Here is a 16,454-nt window from a genome sequence, read left to right on the forward strand (position 1 = left end):
GCAGCCCCCCTCGACGGGGATTTAGCCAAAGCATTCTTCCTCCTTGTCTTCCTGATCTTTATAAAATGTGATTCATGTTCATTAAATGTTACATGTATTTCCTTTGCCTTAGTGTTTTCAATTGCTTGTCATAAATTATGATGCTTGTTAAACCTTGTGGCAGTTGTGCCACATGAGCACACTGCACATGATAGACTCGTGAACAAACATGTTTCTGATAAGTTGATTTTTGATTTCATTTGAGACGTTTCTGGCATCTCAGGCAAAGAATTAATGAATTTCGTCTTGTAATGCTGCGCCAGCCCAAAAAACTATCTTCAATACTACACATGTGTAGGAAGGGATGATCTGGAGTGTTTTGGACCTTTGGACGACTTTTTCCTTTTGACAGGAATTTAGGATATAGTGTTTCTCTTTCTGTGAGTTCGCGATGTATGCCACAATGAAAAGTGTGCGCGGGGTGAGAGATGATGAATGTACTTCGGTCGATGAGTTCGCCACAGTTCGGCCAAGGAGGCTGACAGCTGTTAAACCAAGTGCAGCATATCTTATGTTAAGGTAATTCGTGTGACTATTTCTCTGGCCTGAAGATGTGTTCTGATCACGGATGTTACACTGAGCCACTCTGACAGGTCCTGGATGGCTTTGTGGTGATGTTTACCAATCGGGTCCGGCTGCGAGCACACACATAGGAGACTGACTATCCATGGATATTAACGCTACAAAAATCACTTCCATTTCCTGTTTTTTCACACCTTCCATGCCTTTGTCAGGTCATTCACCTCTCATTCTCAACATCTACTTCCGTCTTTGACACATCTGACGTTACTTTCTTGTTATTGTTTTTCTAAAACGAGAAACCTGGGAGCTAGCTTGCTAAGTTTTCATTGGCTAATGCATCCAGCTTTTCTCCACATGTCCATCAAGCTCAAATCGAGTATGTTAGTGAGAACATTGTAAAATGTGTTTAGGGACCCAGCCTTCAAGATGTTTCCAGTGAATTCTTCACTTTTACATGTATGGTACATGTTTTAGCCTTTTCAAGTTGATTTCACTCACCCTGTACGGTATTCCAGAAATCTTAAATTGTTTCTTTTCATATTTTCCAGATGTGCCAGTTCTTCAACTGGTTGTGACGTTGTTGACGCGGCCACCCCTAAATACGCAGTAGTCATGCCTCCCAGCTCCGGTGAACTCTGGGGCCATCACCTGATGCCCGCCCAGGTGACCGTCGACTGTCTCCTCCCTAACGGGATCATCGTACCAATCAGCTGCACCCGCGACACCACATTAGAAACCATTAAAACAGAACTATGGCGAGAGGCGAAAAAATACCCCCTCTTTTACCTCTTGGCCGAACCGACGTCGTATATATTCGTCAGCATTACCCAGGATGCATTGCGGGAGGAGTATTACGATGAAACCAGACGTTTATGTGATCTCAGACTTTTTCAGTTGATTCTAAAAATCGTGGAACCAAAGGGGAACAGGGAAGAAAAAATGCTCAACTATGAAATAGGTAAGTTTCTATCTAACAAAAACAGCAGAAACAGGTTTTTCTTTTTGGTGGTTAGCGATAGGTTTGTTGGTTAGCGATAGTCTGAAACTTCACTCTAATAACTAGCTTTTTAAAGATACCTTATAATCAAACCAAAGATGAAAGAAAACTATCATGGTCATCCTAATGACCTGTTTGACCAACACTGACTCGCGTCATTGTAACCAGCAGAATTTCTTGTCTGGTATCTAATTTGGAACCTCGACTGTCTCACAACCAAAATACAAAATGTAGGCTGCACTTGTTGTGTATGTTGTCAGATAGAAATAACTTGTCATTGTATATTTTATTGCAGGGGGGGGGGGATCCATTGTACTCATGTCAACAACAAGGATGTTTTTGATTCAAAGTGATTGATATCAATAACATGCTATGAATGCAGATATGCATGTTTAGATTACATGTGATGTAGTCACATGTTGTGTCTGTTAATGTTATTGTTGTCTTCAGTGAGATCATGAACATTTGGGTGCAGTTCGTTTCATCTCATCGGCAGAGAGAGCCATGCTGATGCTCTCTGAAAAATCCACCAGGAAAAACTCCCTGGGATCATTTTGAAAAGGTTTCACCAATCCCTGTCCTGAGATGTTTTCTTGGACTGAAATTAGCATCTTTGCCAATATGCCCTTGTTTCACATTCCAATCCATACCATGAAGTGTCTACATCACAATAATATATACATTTGTGTTGAAAGTCTACGGCCATGAAAGTCTACGGCCATGAAAGTCTACGGCCATGAAAGTCTACGGCCATGAAAGTCTACGGCCATGAAAGTCTACGGCCATGAAAGTCTACGGCCATGAAAGTCTACGGCCATATTGACTGGTGTATTTGCCTGGTGTAGTTGCCCATGTCCATTGTGGCTCTTCCAGTCTGTGATCGACTACCAGCCCCACAAGTGAAATGAAAGTACGGAAAGAAATGTTTGGAAAATGAAAGGGGAAGTTGAGAGAAGGCTTGGTTTGGTCAACATGAGATCCATAAGTGGCTGGGTAAATCATAGTTCTGCCAAATGACTGCCAATCACTCCTATGATGATTGTGACCTGCACTAATTGAGCCTAATTGAGCCTGAACAGGCCAATGGTTTTATATGTCATTATGATTCATTGTGGGTTGAGTTGAATGTGATTGCAGTAAGACCTCGGCCATCTTTTCACAGGCAGAAGTTTACCATGACATGAAAGTCATGTTCATCACCAAAAGCATTCAAAATATCATAAACATTGAAAGGCATTGACAACTTTTTTTAGGCAAAGTTTGATGAGAAAAAATATGAACTTTGTTTGCCTTGAGACATAATGAGTAGCAAATCGCTGTGTACACTTCTATAAATAGATGATTGTAATTATCAATCAGTGGTTTCCTGTCAACAACTGAAAGGAATGCAGGTTTGCTGCTGAATAAGGTGTGTTATGGGAAAGTTGACTGGTGGCTGATGGCTCTTACATGTACACTCGAGGGGGGAGGCGGGGTTCGAACAAGTTTACCAACAAAGGTCATCAATTGATGAAATAAGTGCCACTGTTAATTGGCTTCAATCATTGACCTTCCTCATATCAGAGTTTAATCTGGAAACAAAGGTGGGATGAGTGATGTGTCTAATGTTATGATTGCAGGCATGGCAGTATGGGATGAGTGATGTGTCTAATGTTATGATTGCAGGCATGGCAGTATGGGATGAGTGATGTGTCTAATGTTATGATTGCAGGCATGGCAGTATGGGATGAGTGATGTGTCTAATGTTATGATTGCAGGCATGGCAGTATGGGATGAGTGATGTGTCTAATGTTATGATTGCAGGCATGGCAGTATGGGATGAGTGATGTGTCTAATGTTATGATTGCAGGCATGGCAGTATGGGATGAGTGATGTGTCTAATGTTATGATTGCAGGCATGGCAGTATGGGATGAGTGATGTGTCTAATGTTATGATTGCAGGCATGGCAGTATGGGATGAGTGATGTGTCTAATGTTATGATTGCAGGCATGGCAGTGTGGGATGAGTGATGTGTCTAATGTTATGATTGCAGGCATGGCAGTAGGGATGTCTGTCACCGAGTTTAATGAAATCAAGGACCTTGAAGTCATGACATTCCGTCGTAACATTCTCAACGTGTGCAGGGAGGCTGTTGGCCGACGCGATGCTCAAGGTTTCCGCAGTCAAGCATTGTATGTCTATCCACCTGACATTGAGTCAACAAACCACCTACCATCGCATTTAGCAGAGAAACTAGAAAAAGGTAACATTATGTTGTGTTTTGGTTCACAAGATGACAGTCTTGTGAGTTTGTAATGTGTTGCTATTTCGAGGTGCAAGGATGAGAAAGAAGGTGGTCTTCTCTGGTCAGGGAACGTTGTAGGAATTGGAGATGAGGAATGTGGAAGGCCATGCTACTGTGTCTGAGGAACCAACTGTGTTTGATGGAGACGCCCTCTATCTCTCAATCAAACCCACTCTTGAATGATTCATTCTCGCGTTGGCCTAGGTCTGCTGAACTTTTAAATCAGGATTTTTCTCTCCAGAAAATAAAAACATCATCGTGTACATTTGGGTGGTTTCACAAAACGGTGAGAAGCAGCGCTACGCAATCAAGGTGGCGCACATGGCCTTTCCAGAGACTGTCATCGCGACTGCCATCAGGAAGAAAACACGTACTATGCATATGACGTCTGAGCAACAGGAACAATGTGTGATTGAATACCAGGACAGTTATCTGTTGAAGATCTGTGGTTGTTATCAGTTCTTATTAGAGAGGTACCCCCTCTCACAATACAAGGTAAGTAAGGCATGGAAGTGGTTGGTGCCGGTGATTTCATACCCAGTCCATTGGCAATTTGGGGTTCCACACAGCATTGCCTGTGATCAGATTGAGCTTTGAACCCACATCCCATTCAAGTCTAATGCTTTAACCCTTAAATTTCTGCAGCAAAAGCAGTATTTTGTCTACTGCCAATCAAAAAAGAGCAAGTTTACCGTTAGTTAGGAGCACAAAGATTTCATTTCACGATATTGACAATAACCAAGGGCTGGCATCCTCTGTGGCATGAGGCGTTCAGCAGTTCCCCAACATGTCAAGTTGAGCGCTACCTTTCACTTTCAGTACGTCCGAAAGTGCATCGCACGAGGTAAGATTCCCGAGCTGATGTTGATGGCCAAGGATGATGTGTACAGTAGTCTGCCCAAGAACATGTTCTTTCTGCCAGCATATGTGCGGCGAGGTGAGTTCACACATGAGGTCTAGGAACGTCGTATTTTTGCATATGAAATTCGCGCACCATCTCCAGTTGACACTTCTCCTTGATATCACCTGTTGTTGATGGTTTGGGCAAATTCCCCTGACACCTAGTTTGGTATGTTTCTGCGGTGATGGCATGGTAACGGCATCTCTGAGGTATGATTTCCATTTTGCAGGTGTGAATGCGTTACAGCAGATCAACAAGCAGAAGACCATGTCACTATGGGAGATTGAGGCGAGGCTTGCTGTCAAGATTAACTGTGCAACCTACGTCAACGTGAAGGAGGTCAGCAAGGTATGAAGTGGCTGCGACTTTTTTGAGAAAACACCTTATGAAAATGAAGCCAATCACGTCATGACAGGTTACCATGAGAAAGTGCTCATCAGGAGCATTGAATGGTCATGTCAGTAGGCTCGGACAAAAGCGTTATATTTGGAAAAAGTTTCATGTCTCTAGGAATAAATGACTGAATTGTTGTTTTCAGTTCTACATCAAGACTGGTATCTACCTTGGCACGGAGGCATTGTGTTCAGACAAAAATACACGTCAGGTGACCGCGGCCAACCCCAAGTGGGATGAGTGGTTGAACTACGACCTCGAACTGCAGGACATTCCACGATGTGCCAGACTCTGTCTATCACTCTGTTGTGTGTCACGGAGAAATAAAAAGGTATGATCGTATTCGGCTTGGTTCTGGGTTAGTTGTTTGATAAAGTGTTAAGTAACCCTGTTGCCATAACAACGCCTTGACAAGTATCCAATCATAGATGTTTACTGAAATCACTTTTAGACCTCTTTTGTGTGAGGATCGTTTTCAGAGTGGAACATCCACTGGGTTTTCCCGAGGGGTAAAATCTCCCCTGACATTTTGGAAATTGGGGCCTTTTTCTTCTCTCACCTTTATCAATGCAATAACCTTTGTGGAAGAGATCTCTTCCATGCTCATGACAGATGTATACCACTACCGTGTTCCATTTCAGGTGCACTATGCCATAGCGTGGGGAAACATCAATCTGTTTGATTTCAATAACCGCTTCCAGGTGGAGAAGATAGGCCTGGTGCTCTGGCCAATGCCCAAGGGAATGGATGATCTCCTCAACCCCATCGGTACACCAGGTAAGAAGTGGTCTTTCTTATCTGCTACTTATATATCCTTCTCTCTTCATGCTCCATCCCAGAAAAACATTCACAATGCCTGGAGGTTGAATTTCACATGTTCTCTTTCAGGCTCCAACCCGAACAAAGATTCTGCCTGCCTGGAGATTGAATTTGATCTGTTCTCTAGTCCCGTCACCTTCCCACCACAGTCTCAGATCGAAGCATTTGCTGCCATCAGTTCACGTAGTGCAAGGGGCTTTAGTCCGATTGAAGTAAGATAAATATGCTCTCCTGATCCTCCAATCATATCAGTTAGAATTGGAGTGCTAGATTATGGCCAATACTGATGATCTATCTAATGGTGCTAGATTATGGCCAATACTGATGACCTATCTAATAGTGGTGCTAGATTATGGCCAATACTGATGACCTATCTAATGGTGCTAGATTATGGCCAATACTGATGACCTATCTAATGGTGCTAGATTATGGCCAATACTGATGACCTATCTAATAGTGGTGCTAGATTATGGCCAATACTGATGACCTATCTAATAGTGGTGCTAGATTATGGCCAATACTGATGACCTATCAAATAGTGGTGCTAGATTATGGCCAATACTAATGACCTGTCTAATAGTGGTGCTAGATTATGGCCAATACTGATGACCTATCTAATAGTGGTGCTAGATTATGGCCAATACTGATGACCTATCTAATAGTGGTGCTAGATTATGGCCAATACTGATGACCTGTCTAATAGTGGTGCTAGATTATGGCCAATACTGATGACCTATCTAATAGTGGTGCTAGATTATGGCCAATACTGATGACCTATCTAATGGTGCTAGATTATGGCCAATACTGATGACCTATCTAATAGTGGTGCTAGATTATGGCCAATACTGATGACCTGTCTAATAGTGGTGCTAGATTATGGCCAATACTGATGACCTATCTAATAGTGGTGCTAGATTATGGCCAATACTGATGACCTATCAAATAGTGGTGCTAGATTATGGCCAATACTAATGACCTATCTATTAGTGGTGAGACAGTAACTCCTGTGATGACGATATTTTCCTTATATGAGCTTACTCGTCATCGAGATGAGTTTGGGCTCTGATTCCTTCTCATCATTAGTTTAAGTCTGAGGAGAACATCGCCCTTTGATTCAGGCAGAGTTTCTTATGATAGGACACCATAGTTGTACGTAGAAACGCCACAATCATTTAAAATGATGGAATCTTCACAAATTTCCAGCCAATCAGCACTGAGGAAGATGACCAAATGAATAAAATCATCGCCAGAGATCCGTTGTCTGAGATGTCTGAGCAAGAGAAAGAGTTGTTATGGAAATGGAGGTATGTTGACACGAGACATTTGATCAGTGTACTTTTGACCTTAGCGGACACCTCTATAAAGAGGACACCTCTATAAAGAGGACACCATGGTATAAGGACTTTGATGTTAGCTCTTATTACTTGTTCCATTCGAACCAAAGCATATTCTATTAATTATTTCAAATTTAGCATTTTGTTCAATTTTCCAGAGAAGTTTGTCAAACGAAACCTGATTCACTTCCGAAACTCCTGAAAGCTGTCAAGTGGAACCAGAGAGAGGACGTGGCACAGCTTTATGTCCTCCTGAATAAATGGCCGACGGTATCTGAGGAAACCGCTATGGAGTTGTTAGACTGTGACTATCTTGATCTCAGAGTTCGTACTTTCGCTGTCTCGTGTCTGGAGAAGACTCTCTCAGATGAGAAGATATCCTTGTTTCTCTTGCAATTAACACAGGTACGATGAAATCTCTTTTGGTCTGCGCCAGTTTTGGCCGGTTGTTCAGTAGCCCTCTGAACTCAGCTTCATCATTTGAAGTTGACACTTTGGAGATGGAACATTCCCTGGATGTGGAGAAAGGTTTGGGTGAACGTCTTCCAACACCAGGCAGACCCAAGGTGTAACTGTCTTGGTGGAGATCTGAGCCTAGACCTTGATCAGTATAAACACGCTATCAAAAGACTCACCATTACTATCATTAATCCATATTTGCAGGTGATCAAGTTTGAGCCGTACCTTGACAACCCACTCACGCGCTTCCTCCTCAACAAGGCGTTGATGAACCAGAAGATTGGACATTTCTTCTTCTGGCACTTGAAGTCCGAGATGCACCAAATCTCTGTCAAGGTCAAATTCGGCCTCATCCTGGAGGCATATTGCCGTGGCTGTGGTGCATATCTCAAGTCGTTGAACCGCCAGGTGGAGGCACTGGAGAAACTCACCATGCTCACCGAAACTTTGAAGAACGAGAGAGATGTAAGATATCTTAAAAATGTCCCGATTTTTGTCAAGTCATTTGCTTGCATGACAACTTGAGTAGATAAGAGAACAGTCTGATGTATTCTGACCTGCTTCACCCGCAGTCTACTTGCTTTTCCAAAGTTTGTTATGCAGAATATGTAATGTTTCTATTGTGTTCTCAAGGATAACCAGCTGTCGGTGTTGTGGGACCGAGTGAACCAGGCAGACTACAAAGAAGCACTCCAGAACTTCTCTTCTCCCCTCAACCCAAGTTACACCCTCGGTGAACTGCAGTAAGTATCTAGTTAACCCCCTCCGTTACCTGATTTCTGGTTCCGACATTGTTAAAACTCCTAATCTGCACTTGACCAAACTACACAATAAGTTTTTTTAAAGGAGTGTCTGTTTCTCGGCAGTTTTCTGGTGACTGACTGCCCCTCCTCTCTCCTCTTTCAGAATCCAAACATGTAAGATCATGCAATCCAAGAAGCGCCCCCTGTGGTTAGACTGGAAAAACCCCGACCCGACAGCTGAGTGTTTGTTCAGCGACTTCATGATTATCTTCAAAAACGGCGACGGTGAGTCTGATATGTCCCATGTCTGGGCATCGTTTGGGCGTGGCCAAATCAGCTCGATCATCGCCAGGTTAGAGATGCTGGTGTTAGGCTGCGATGGAGCTGCTTCCTGATTGACAGGTTGTCGATTTCTGAAGAAACCAATCAAGTCTTCTCTAGCGTGAAAGAGTGCAAACACTAGTGATCCCTCCTAGTGGCTGCCATTTGGTGAGGATGGAAATAACTCATGATAATATAGCAAAATGTCATTATGATGGAAGTTGTCATTGACCATGGAATGTGTGTTTTCAGATCTGCGGCAGGATATGTTGACCTTACAGGTGATTGGAATCATGGATCGCATTTGGCAGAGTGAGGGCCTTGATCTCAGGTAGCTCTTAGTTTCAGTTGATCATAGCTTGTTAGACTTAGAGGGTGGCGTGGGTTGGTTGGTGAAGCCATCTTACATTGTATGATTCGTACAATGATGTGTGTGACAGTTGACTTGTAATAAAGCTTATGGATCATGTTGACAGACTTTATTAGCTTGTACTGTGTGGTGTTATCAGCAATTGGGGCTATCGTCATTACCATATTTCCACAGGCCTTCAAGAGGCCACAACAATTGATCAGAAGTCTGTTACCCCATTGTAATATATCTGACTACAGAATGACTCCCTATGGGTGTTTGTCAACGGGGACAGATGTTGGTATGATCGAAGTGGTGAGAGACGCACAGACAGTCATGAAGATCCAGAAGAATACGATGATGGCGGCGATTCAGCTCAAAAACGACGTTCTCTACAAGTGGATCTCGAACAAGCATAAAGGAGAGAAGTGAGTACTGTCAGGTGGTTGATGTTTCCATGTTCTCATTCCTACCTCACAGACACCTGGTTCAGTTCAGCAGTAATGGACTCTTCCTCAGGCCTCCAGCTGAGGCTAGCACTCGGCCTCCAGCTGAGGCTAGCACTCGGCCTCCAGCTGAGGCTAGCACTCGGCCTCCAGCTGAGGCTAGCACTCGGCCTCCACCTGAGGCTAGCACTCGGCCTCCAGCTGAGGCTAGCACTCGGCCTCCAGCTGAGGCTAGCACTCGGCCTCCAGCTGAGGCTAGCACTCGGCCTCCACCTGAGGCTAGCACTCGGCCTCCACCTGAGGCTAGCACTCGGCCTCCACCTGAGGCTAGCACTCGGCCTCCAGCTGAGGCTAGCACTCGGCCAATCGCCTCAAACCCACAACACTAATTACGCCTTTGTCTTTTGCTGACAGAGTGCGATTCAGAAAGATTAATTCATTGATGTTTGCCTTTCAGAAAAGATCAAATAATTGACACATTCACCAAGTCTTGTGCTGGCTACTGTGTGGCCACATTTATCCTTGGCATTGGTGACCGTCATCCTGACAACATTATGGTCAATGAAGAGGGCCAGATATTCCACATTGACTTTGGCCATTTCTTGGATCATCGGAAGAAAAAATTTGGCATCAACCGAGAACGTGTTCCGTTTGTCCTGACAGAAGATTTCACAACAGTGGTAGCAAAAGGGGCAGACAATCCAACAAAAAGTGCTGAATTTTCAGCGTAAGTGTTGAGTTCAGATTTCCCCTTAATAAAAAGGTTTGGGGTGCATGGTTGTAAATTTGGGCCTCCGACTGGCTGGTTCTAATGTAGATTAAAGCATCAATTAAAATATTGAGTTAAGAGCCGAGTGTGAACAATATTCATATTGGATGATTTGTAATGTTATGTTGGACAGTGAGAGTCTCTACCACATGAAGACATGCAGTGACAGAGAGTTGAACCCGCCACCTCAGAGGTGACAAATACAGGTATTAATCATTTCATCCATTCTGTTGCAGATTCACGGAGCTCTGCGGCAAGGCGTACCTCATCCTTCACAAACACGCCAATATCTTCCTGACCTTATTCTCTATGATGCTGTCGTGCGGCATCCCGGAGCTCCAATCCCTTGACGACATTGGATATCTCCGTAAGACGCTTGCGGTGGAAAAGACCGAGGAAGAGGCTTTGAAGTATTTCCATCATCAATTCCACGATGCGTATGGCGGTGCTTGGACGACCAAAATGGACTGGTTCTTTCACTGGGTGAAGAATAGGAGATGAGGACAGGTCCACTTAGTGCAAATCATTTCATGTGTTCAGTCTGGGGAACATTTGTCTGAGCATGGAGCCCAACTTGTCCTGAGGACATCATGATTCTGAGTAGACTTGTGGCTGACATTTGCAAGCAACTTACAAATCACTGGATTCCTAAGTGTTGTTGAATATTACAGGTGCAGTGCAAATAAATGTGTACAGTCTGCAGTGCCATCTATTGGAATATGCCTACAGAGCAGATTCTCCTTTGTTGAGCTGCCATTGCCAAAATATTTTGCGAAAGTGGTAGATTGTTGACCAGTTTTGTCATAAACCTATTCAATGTTATAAAATGATGATATTCCAGAATTTTTCTTGCAATTATTCAAGAGTTACCGGTACTTTCACTTAAAGGGGGAGTACAGGCAGGAGGTCGGGTACAAGACTTCTACGGGGTCTTTAAATGAGTGTCGCGGTTGGCAGAAGTTGAAGAAATAATGTCCAGACTTTGTATGTGCTTACAGGAAGTTAAATCAAAATCCACACTTTAGAACACGGTATATGATGAGGTTTCATAGCAGCGGAAGATACAATAGTCTGGTGCAAGTTGCAAAGAAGACATGCAAAAAAAGGTGCTGACTAGTTATAGTTTAAAGAGATATCTTACCCGTGGGCAACAGTTTCTGGCGGTCCTGCCTTTAGTCTCCTTTGAGCTGTAAACATTTGTAAATAATCTGCTGTCTCATTGTGCTAATCAATTGATCATAGTGGAATCGTGTCTGTTTCCTGATTGTCAAGGCCCAGTAGTGTTGATCTCTATCATGGAGTGCTGCATGTATTGGCAGCAGTTGTATCAAATGTTTACCTCGTCTAACTTTGGTTTAGTCTTGTAAATGTAGGCCTACTTTGACTTAGTCTCTTGTTTTCTTCTACGATTTCGGGTCTGAAATGGGGCGGGGGTTGCTTGTTGTACTCGTTACTATGCTGTCCAGTAAACATTCGAGATGGCTTCCTTAGTTTCAAAATGGCTGCCTAAGTTGAGCCAACACATTGATCATTCTTGTATTATAGATGTGTATATTGTAATAAATGACTACTTTCTTGTAGAATTTGCTGTTTTCTGATTTTGACTGCCTCGTATCAATCAATCTGGCTGCTGCTGCCTCGTGTACTACGTCACCTTCACCAGTCTGTTGTCTGTCGACCTGGCTGGTGGTCGTTTCGAAACACCATTGTGGATGACCTTGGCCTTTGGTCGAGTTTCTAGAGAGGCAAAACCTGGTCATCGTGACAACTCATGCCGCCAACATTTACCTGTCCTGTACCAGGTACAACCTGCCTGCCACGCACCCGAGACAACATAAGGACCCTCCTGCCATTGGCATAGCTTCTATCTCACTGTACTCTTGAAGACAGCCACAACCTGGCCACAGAGTCAACTCATGTACCATACATATACCTGTCCTGTACAAGGCATAACCTGCCTGCCATGCACCCGAGACAACATAAGGACCCTCCTGCCATTCGTAGAACTTCCATATCGCCAGGCGCACCCAATCCAAATAATTGAAGAAAACACATGTAATACTGTAAATGGACATTGTTTATTATTAAAGTCTACATGTAGGTCGTTGACTTACTGCATTCTATGAACAAGTGTTAATGATACAGACGAGCTGAAGATTAGCGAGGGGAAGACAGACTTGACCATCAAGTACTGGTACATGTATCACTGTGTAACGCTCTAGCCTATAGTCAGCCACCAACCTCGTCCACAGGAGAACAGCCTCTCACAGGCAATGATAATCACTCATTTGCGGGTGTCATTGCAGGTGACAGCAAGACAGCGAGAGCTCCAATATTGCTCCTATTGGCTCGTCACACGTTGGCACATTGCACTCTCTCTAATACGAGTATGTGATGACTCTCCCTAGTGTCCACCCTCCAAACCACTAGCTCCCTCTAGTGTCCATGTCCTCGTAACAGCTAGGCGTTATAATACAAAAATACTCTTCAAAGACGCGTTTATGAAGGAACTAGGTAACAGTCTATGTGGTCCTTGGTTCGACTTAACTGAATAACATAAATTAAAGTTTGTACACATTTTTATATTATATTTACATTTTGGCTCAAGGAATTGATACTGAATTGGCGGTATTGGTTGCTTCACCAATCACCATGAGGGTGGAGCTACAATGAAAGCCAAAACTGAGGTAGCAGTGGAGACCTTGGGCAGCTCGAGCCATGTGATTATGGTGAGACAACCAATTCAAACAGAGACGTATCGATTTCTATTTTAAAACACCTCAAAATAAACACTGAAACGCGATTCTGACTGCCTCCATATTTGTTTCGCCCCAAGCAGTAATGCTCGCAACAGGAAACCGCTGTGGCCAAGACAAGGCACAGTGTATCATACATTATAAACAATACTGCAGGCAACCGATATATACACTTATTCTTCATGGGTGCAAACCAACTGAATGTCTGGTGAAATCGGGCCCCGCAAAGATAATGTTTGTGACATCATCAAACTATCGGACAATGCATGTCTAAAATGTGGCCAATGAATGACAGCAATATATACCTTGATGTCAGTGACGTGACATTATCTAATGTCTGTGACATCACTAGGTTTGACGTGGTGATGTCATCTACTTGTATCTTTGCGCCGCCCTATAGCATGAAGTAGTGAACAGGAACCTGAGTCATGGACACTCAACTGCCCCAATTAGTCACACTCAACCAGCTTATCCATAAAATAATAAATAGGTTAAAATCTATAAATGCAATAATTTACAAAAATAATACATGTCATACTAATACGAGATATTGATTACAGTCAGAATAAATAAACATTACTCTGTTCTATTCTTGATTACATGGAGTTTCACTTCTCATATGGTTGATTAGAATTGTTGTGTATGTTTTTGTAATCTGACAACACAAGTGTGTCGTGGGGGAGGAAATGTTTGGTTTGTTGGTGGGGCAGAAATTGGTGTCAATGAAGTGTCAATAGAGTCAGTGACCTATCAGAGGCTTCCTTTAGATCATACACTTAGACCTGTCCTACCATTGAGACTTGTGTGTAATCCATGTTCCTTGAAAGGTACCCCAGCAATGTTTATTCATTCAAATCTACACATGTGGTAACTCTTGTTACAACTTTAGTTTACAAATACATATTAATCCATCTATAATCTGATTAGCAGGTAAACATATAGAACACCTTTGACACAATGTCTCTAAGATAGGAGACAGATGAGAAGGTATCTTGGCCCAGGACAACAGATGAGAAGTCCTGTCAAGAAACAGATTTACAAACTGACTGCAAACCTGTCAATATTTACCCGTCATTTCAATTGATATATTTTTCGTGGCAATTTTTTGTAAACATGAAAATCACGAAAAATAAAAGCACATATTTCTTGGATTACAGTAACTTGCGGAGGAGGATATTGACATCGTCTAACGTTTTCTAGAGAATATTTCATCTTCCTGATGACAGCCGGGAAGACAAGAATTAGTTTGTGCAGATGACAATAGAGGAAGCAGAATATTGTGAAGCTCTGAGTCAAGACGAATGGGTGATAGTGGCCAGCACAGTTAGAACCTGCACAAAACTTTCAAGATGGCTGCTTATTCTTGTAACCTTGGTAACATAACATAACAAAATCACAGGTGCCATCTTGAGAGTGGCAATAGCTCCATGCTGACATACACAATACTTCTTTCCATACGGACTTCCAACCATCAGAATGACTACACGCCTTTCCAGTGCTCCTAGTTGGGGATAGGTCTATATACAGATTCAATGCTGAGGTGTACACATAGTTTTTTACAGTATTTTGACATAGGAATGCATGCTCTGATCACCCAGAACATGCTCTTCAAACCCATATGGCAGGTAACGACGGGTTACACAACAGATATATCGAAGAAGAGCGGGAACGATCTCGGTCAATGTCCTTATGCACACGTGATTTGAACCTTGACCCTTACCCCAATATTTGCCCTTGACCTCATGATTTGACCGTGCCATTTGCCTTTGGTGCTGTGATCGTGTTCTTGCTGGCATCCTTGTCGCTCTCTAACTTGCGTGCCTTCTCTTCCTCGAGAGCTTTCTGCATTTCTGTGTAATACTCGAGCGCCTTTCGCACAGGGTCAATGATGTCATCCTGCAACAAGTCATCGGGAAATCATAACCAACATTCAACAGGCTGGTTAAAGATCGTCTGTGGCGCAAAGAACTAAACTTACTAGGAATGTAATGCTGGCGGTCAACAGCGTCTCACAACTTCTTACCTGAGTTAAAGCCAGCACACAGCAGGAGACTACAGCGCATGTCCTACTCTCATACCCAATCAATTTAGGATTGCTGGTACCATGCTAAATTGTGGGCCCAGGATAGGGTAAGCTGGAGGAAGCATGTAGTCGTCGCTTAGCTGTTAGAAAGCAGTTGTTTACCTTGTAACAGGATGGTGTTACATGTCCATTGATGTCAGCATGACGTTATCAGCTGACCAGTTTACTAACAACACGACCCTCACTGTTGCTGATAAAGCAGTCATCACAGCAATGGCCGACTAGGAGCACCATGGTTCTGAGGGGTGGCAGCCTCTCAGATATAGCAACTGCAGACTAGAGCTTGCTGATACAGAGTCACTTTCTTACCTCTATCACAGGAAAGAGCTCTCCCAGAGCCTCAAACAACGGTAGCAGAACAAACTTGATGAAGCCGACCTGAGAAGAACTTTTGGAGACTTTTTCGCGATCCATGAAGGGGGCCACAGGCAGACCTTCCAGTTTCTCCATGTCACTCTGAAAGGGACAGACAGTCATTAGTAATATGCTTGTTATGAATATCTACTAATTAGTTGTTAATGACTTCAGGTCATTCACACTGACTATCAGCTTAAAATATCCAGAATTCGAAGTTTTTGGTCATCTTAATCAATAGAAATGGCAATAGGATTTGAAGAAGAACTGATTATAATATGAAAAGTTAATGATTTTCACGGTAAGTTAATGGTCTAGGGAATGTGTCTCTGAAAGTGTAAGTCATCATAGTACGACATCAAAGATCTTTGTCACAATCACCTGGTTTAGGTCATACCCTTGTTGGTCTCCAGGTAAACATTCAATCTAATGTAGAGTGAAGTCTTTGTTTGTGAACAAGGGTATGCTTGTGACTGGCAGATTGGGCAATATTGTGGGGAATGATCTCTGTGTCCTAAAGGGTTAACATGAGTTATGATGAACCTTCTACCTGTTGGAAGTACTCCTCAAGCAGACACTCGAGCCATGGCTCTGCCACCTCCATTGGCCGCGCTTCGTTTGAGATGTCCGCCATCTTGATACAGATCATCATTAGCTAACAAGGAGACAAACAGACAACACTTGACAGCGTTATACTAACACCACACATGCACAATAGAGGGCGCCTCAGATTCACTCACAGTATGAGTGGCATACATGATGAGCATCTACCAGCTTGGTTTAGCAATGGCAAAACTGGACTAGCTTCGAGTTTATGTCCACACAAACTATCGCCAGTCATTTTTTGTGTCCCTCACATCAAACAGGAGTGAATCTGATAGACG

General features: G+C 43.1%; 2 protein-coding genes across 10 annotated transcripts in view; one reads left to right on the top strand and one right to left on the bottom strand.

Annotated features, from left to right (window-relative positions):
• The window catches only part of LOC135496824 (phosphatidylinositol 4,5-bisphosphate 3-kinase catalytic subunit alpha isoform-like), a 22,063-nt gene extending 10,109 nt beyond the window's left edge, over positions 1 to 11,954 (top strand). For 5 of the 6 annotated variants that reach the window (XM_064786358.1, XM_064786356.1, XM_064786355.1 and 2 more), the window contains 17 exons: positions 1,110 to 1,519; positions 3,592 to 3,801; positions 4,085 to 4,338; positions 4,663 to 4,780; positions 4,974 to 5,092; positions 5,283 to 5,468; positions 5,779 to 5,914; positions 6,026 to 6,168; positions 7,160 to 7,260; positions 7,449 to 7,695; positions 7,954 to 8,214; positions 8,383 to 8,492; positions 8,656 to 8,777; positions 9,066 to 9,144; positions 9,423 to 9,590; positions 10,066 to 10,335; positions 10,614 to 11,954. In XM_064786358.1, the coding sequence (XP_064642428.1) occupies positions 1,174 to 1,519; positions 3,592 to 3,801; positions 4,085 to 4,338; positions 4,663 to 4,780; positions 4,974 to 5,092; positions 5,283 to 5,468; positions 5,779 to 5,914; positions 6,026 to 6,168; positions 7,160 to 7,260; positions 7,449 to 7,695; positions 7,954 to 8,214; positions 8,383 to 8,492; positions 8,656 to 8,777; positions 9,066 to 9,144; positions 9,423 to 9,590; positions 10,066 to 10,335; positions 10,614 to 10,878 (3,135 nt within the window). In that variant the 5' untranslated portion in view covers positions 1,110 to 1,173 and the 3' untranslated portion in view covers positions 10,879 to 11,954. Of the gene's footprint in view, positions 1 to 56; positions 559 to 1,109; positions 1,520 to 3,591; positions 3,802 to 4,084; positions 4,339 to 4,662; positions 4,781 to 4,973; positions 5,093 to 5,282; positions 5,469 to 5,778; positions 5,915 to 6,025; positions 6,169 to 7,159; positions 7,261 to 7,448; positions 7,696 to 7,953; positions 8,215 to 8,382; positions 8,493 to 8,655; positions 8,778 to 9,065; positions 9,145 to 9,422; positions 9,591 to 10,065; positions 10,336 to 10,613 lie in introns of those variants that run through there. The other variant, XM_064786354.1, reaches the window with a different exon arrangement.
• Positions 11,955 to 12,436: 482 nt separating this feature from the next.
• The window catches only part of LOC135496744 (high affinity cGMP-specific 3',5'-cyclic phosphodiesterase 9A-like), a 30,939-nt gene continuing 26,921 nt past the window's right edge, over positions 12,437 to 16,454 (bottom strand). For 2 of the 4 annotated variants that reach the window (XM_064786224.1, XM_064786220.1), the window contains exons 10-12: positions 16,121 to 16,225; positions 15,526 to 15,672; positions 12,437 to 15,029 (exon numbers count right to left, since the gene is read on the bottom strand). In XM_064786224.1, coding sequence (XP_064642294.1) covers positions 14,874 to 15,029; positions 15,526 to 15,672; positions 16,121 to 16,225 — 408 coding nt within the window. In that variant the 3' untranslated portion in view covers positions 12,437 to 14,873. The remainder of the gene's footprint in view (positions 15,030 to 15,525; positions 15,673 to 16,120; positions 16,226 to 16,454) is intronic. The other 2 variants (XM_064786223.1, XM_064786222.1) reach the window with 1 other exon arrangement.

This window comes from Lineus longissimus, chromosome 12 (genome assembly GCF_910592395.1).
Source record: "Lineus longissimus chromosome 12, tnLinLong1.2, whole genome shotgun sequence".
NCBI classification, from domain to species: Eukaryota; Metazoa; Nemertea; class Pilidiophora; order Heteronemertea; family Lineidae; genus Lineus; species Lineus longissimus.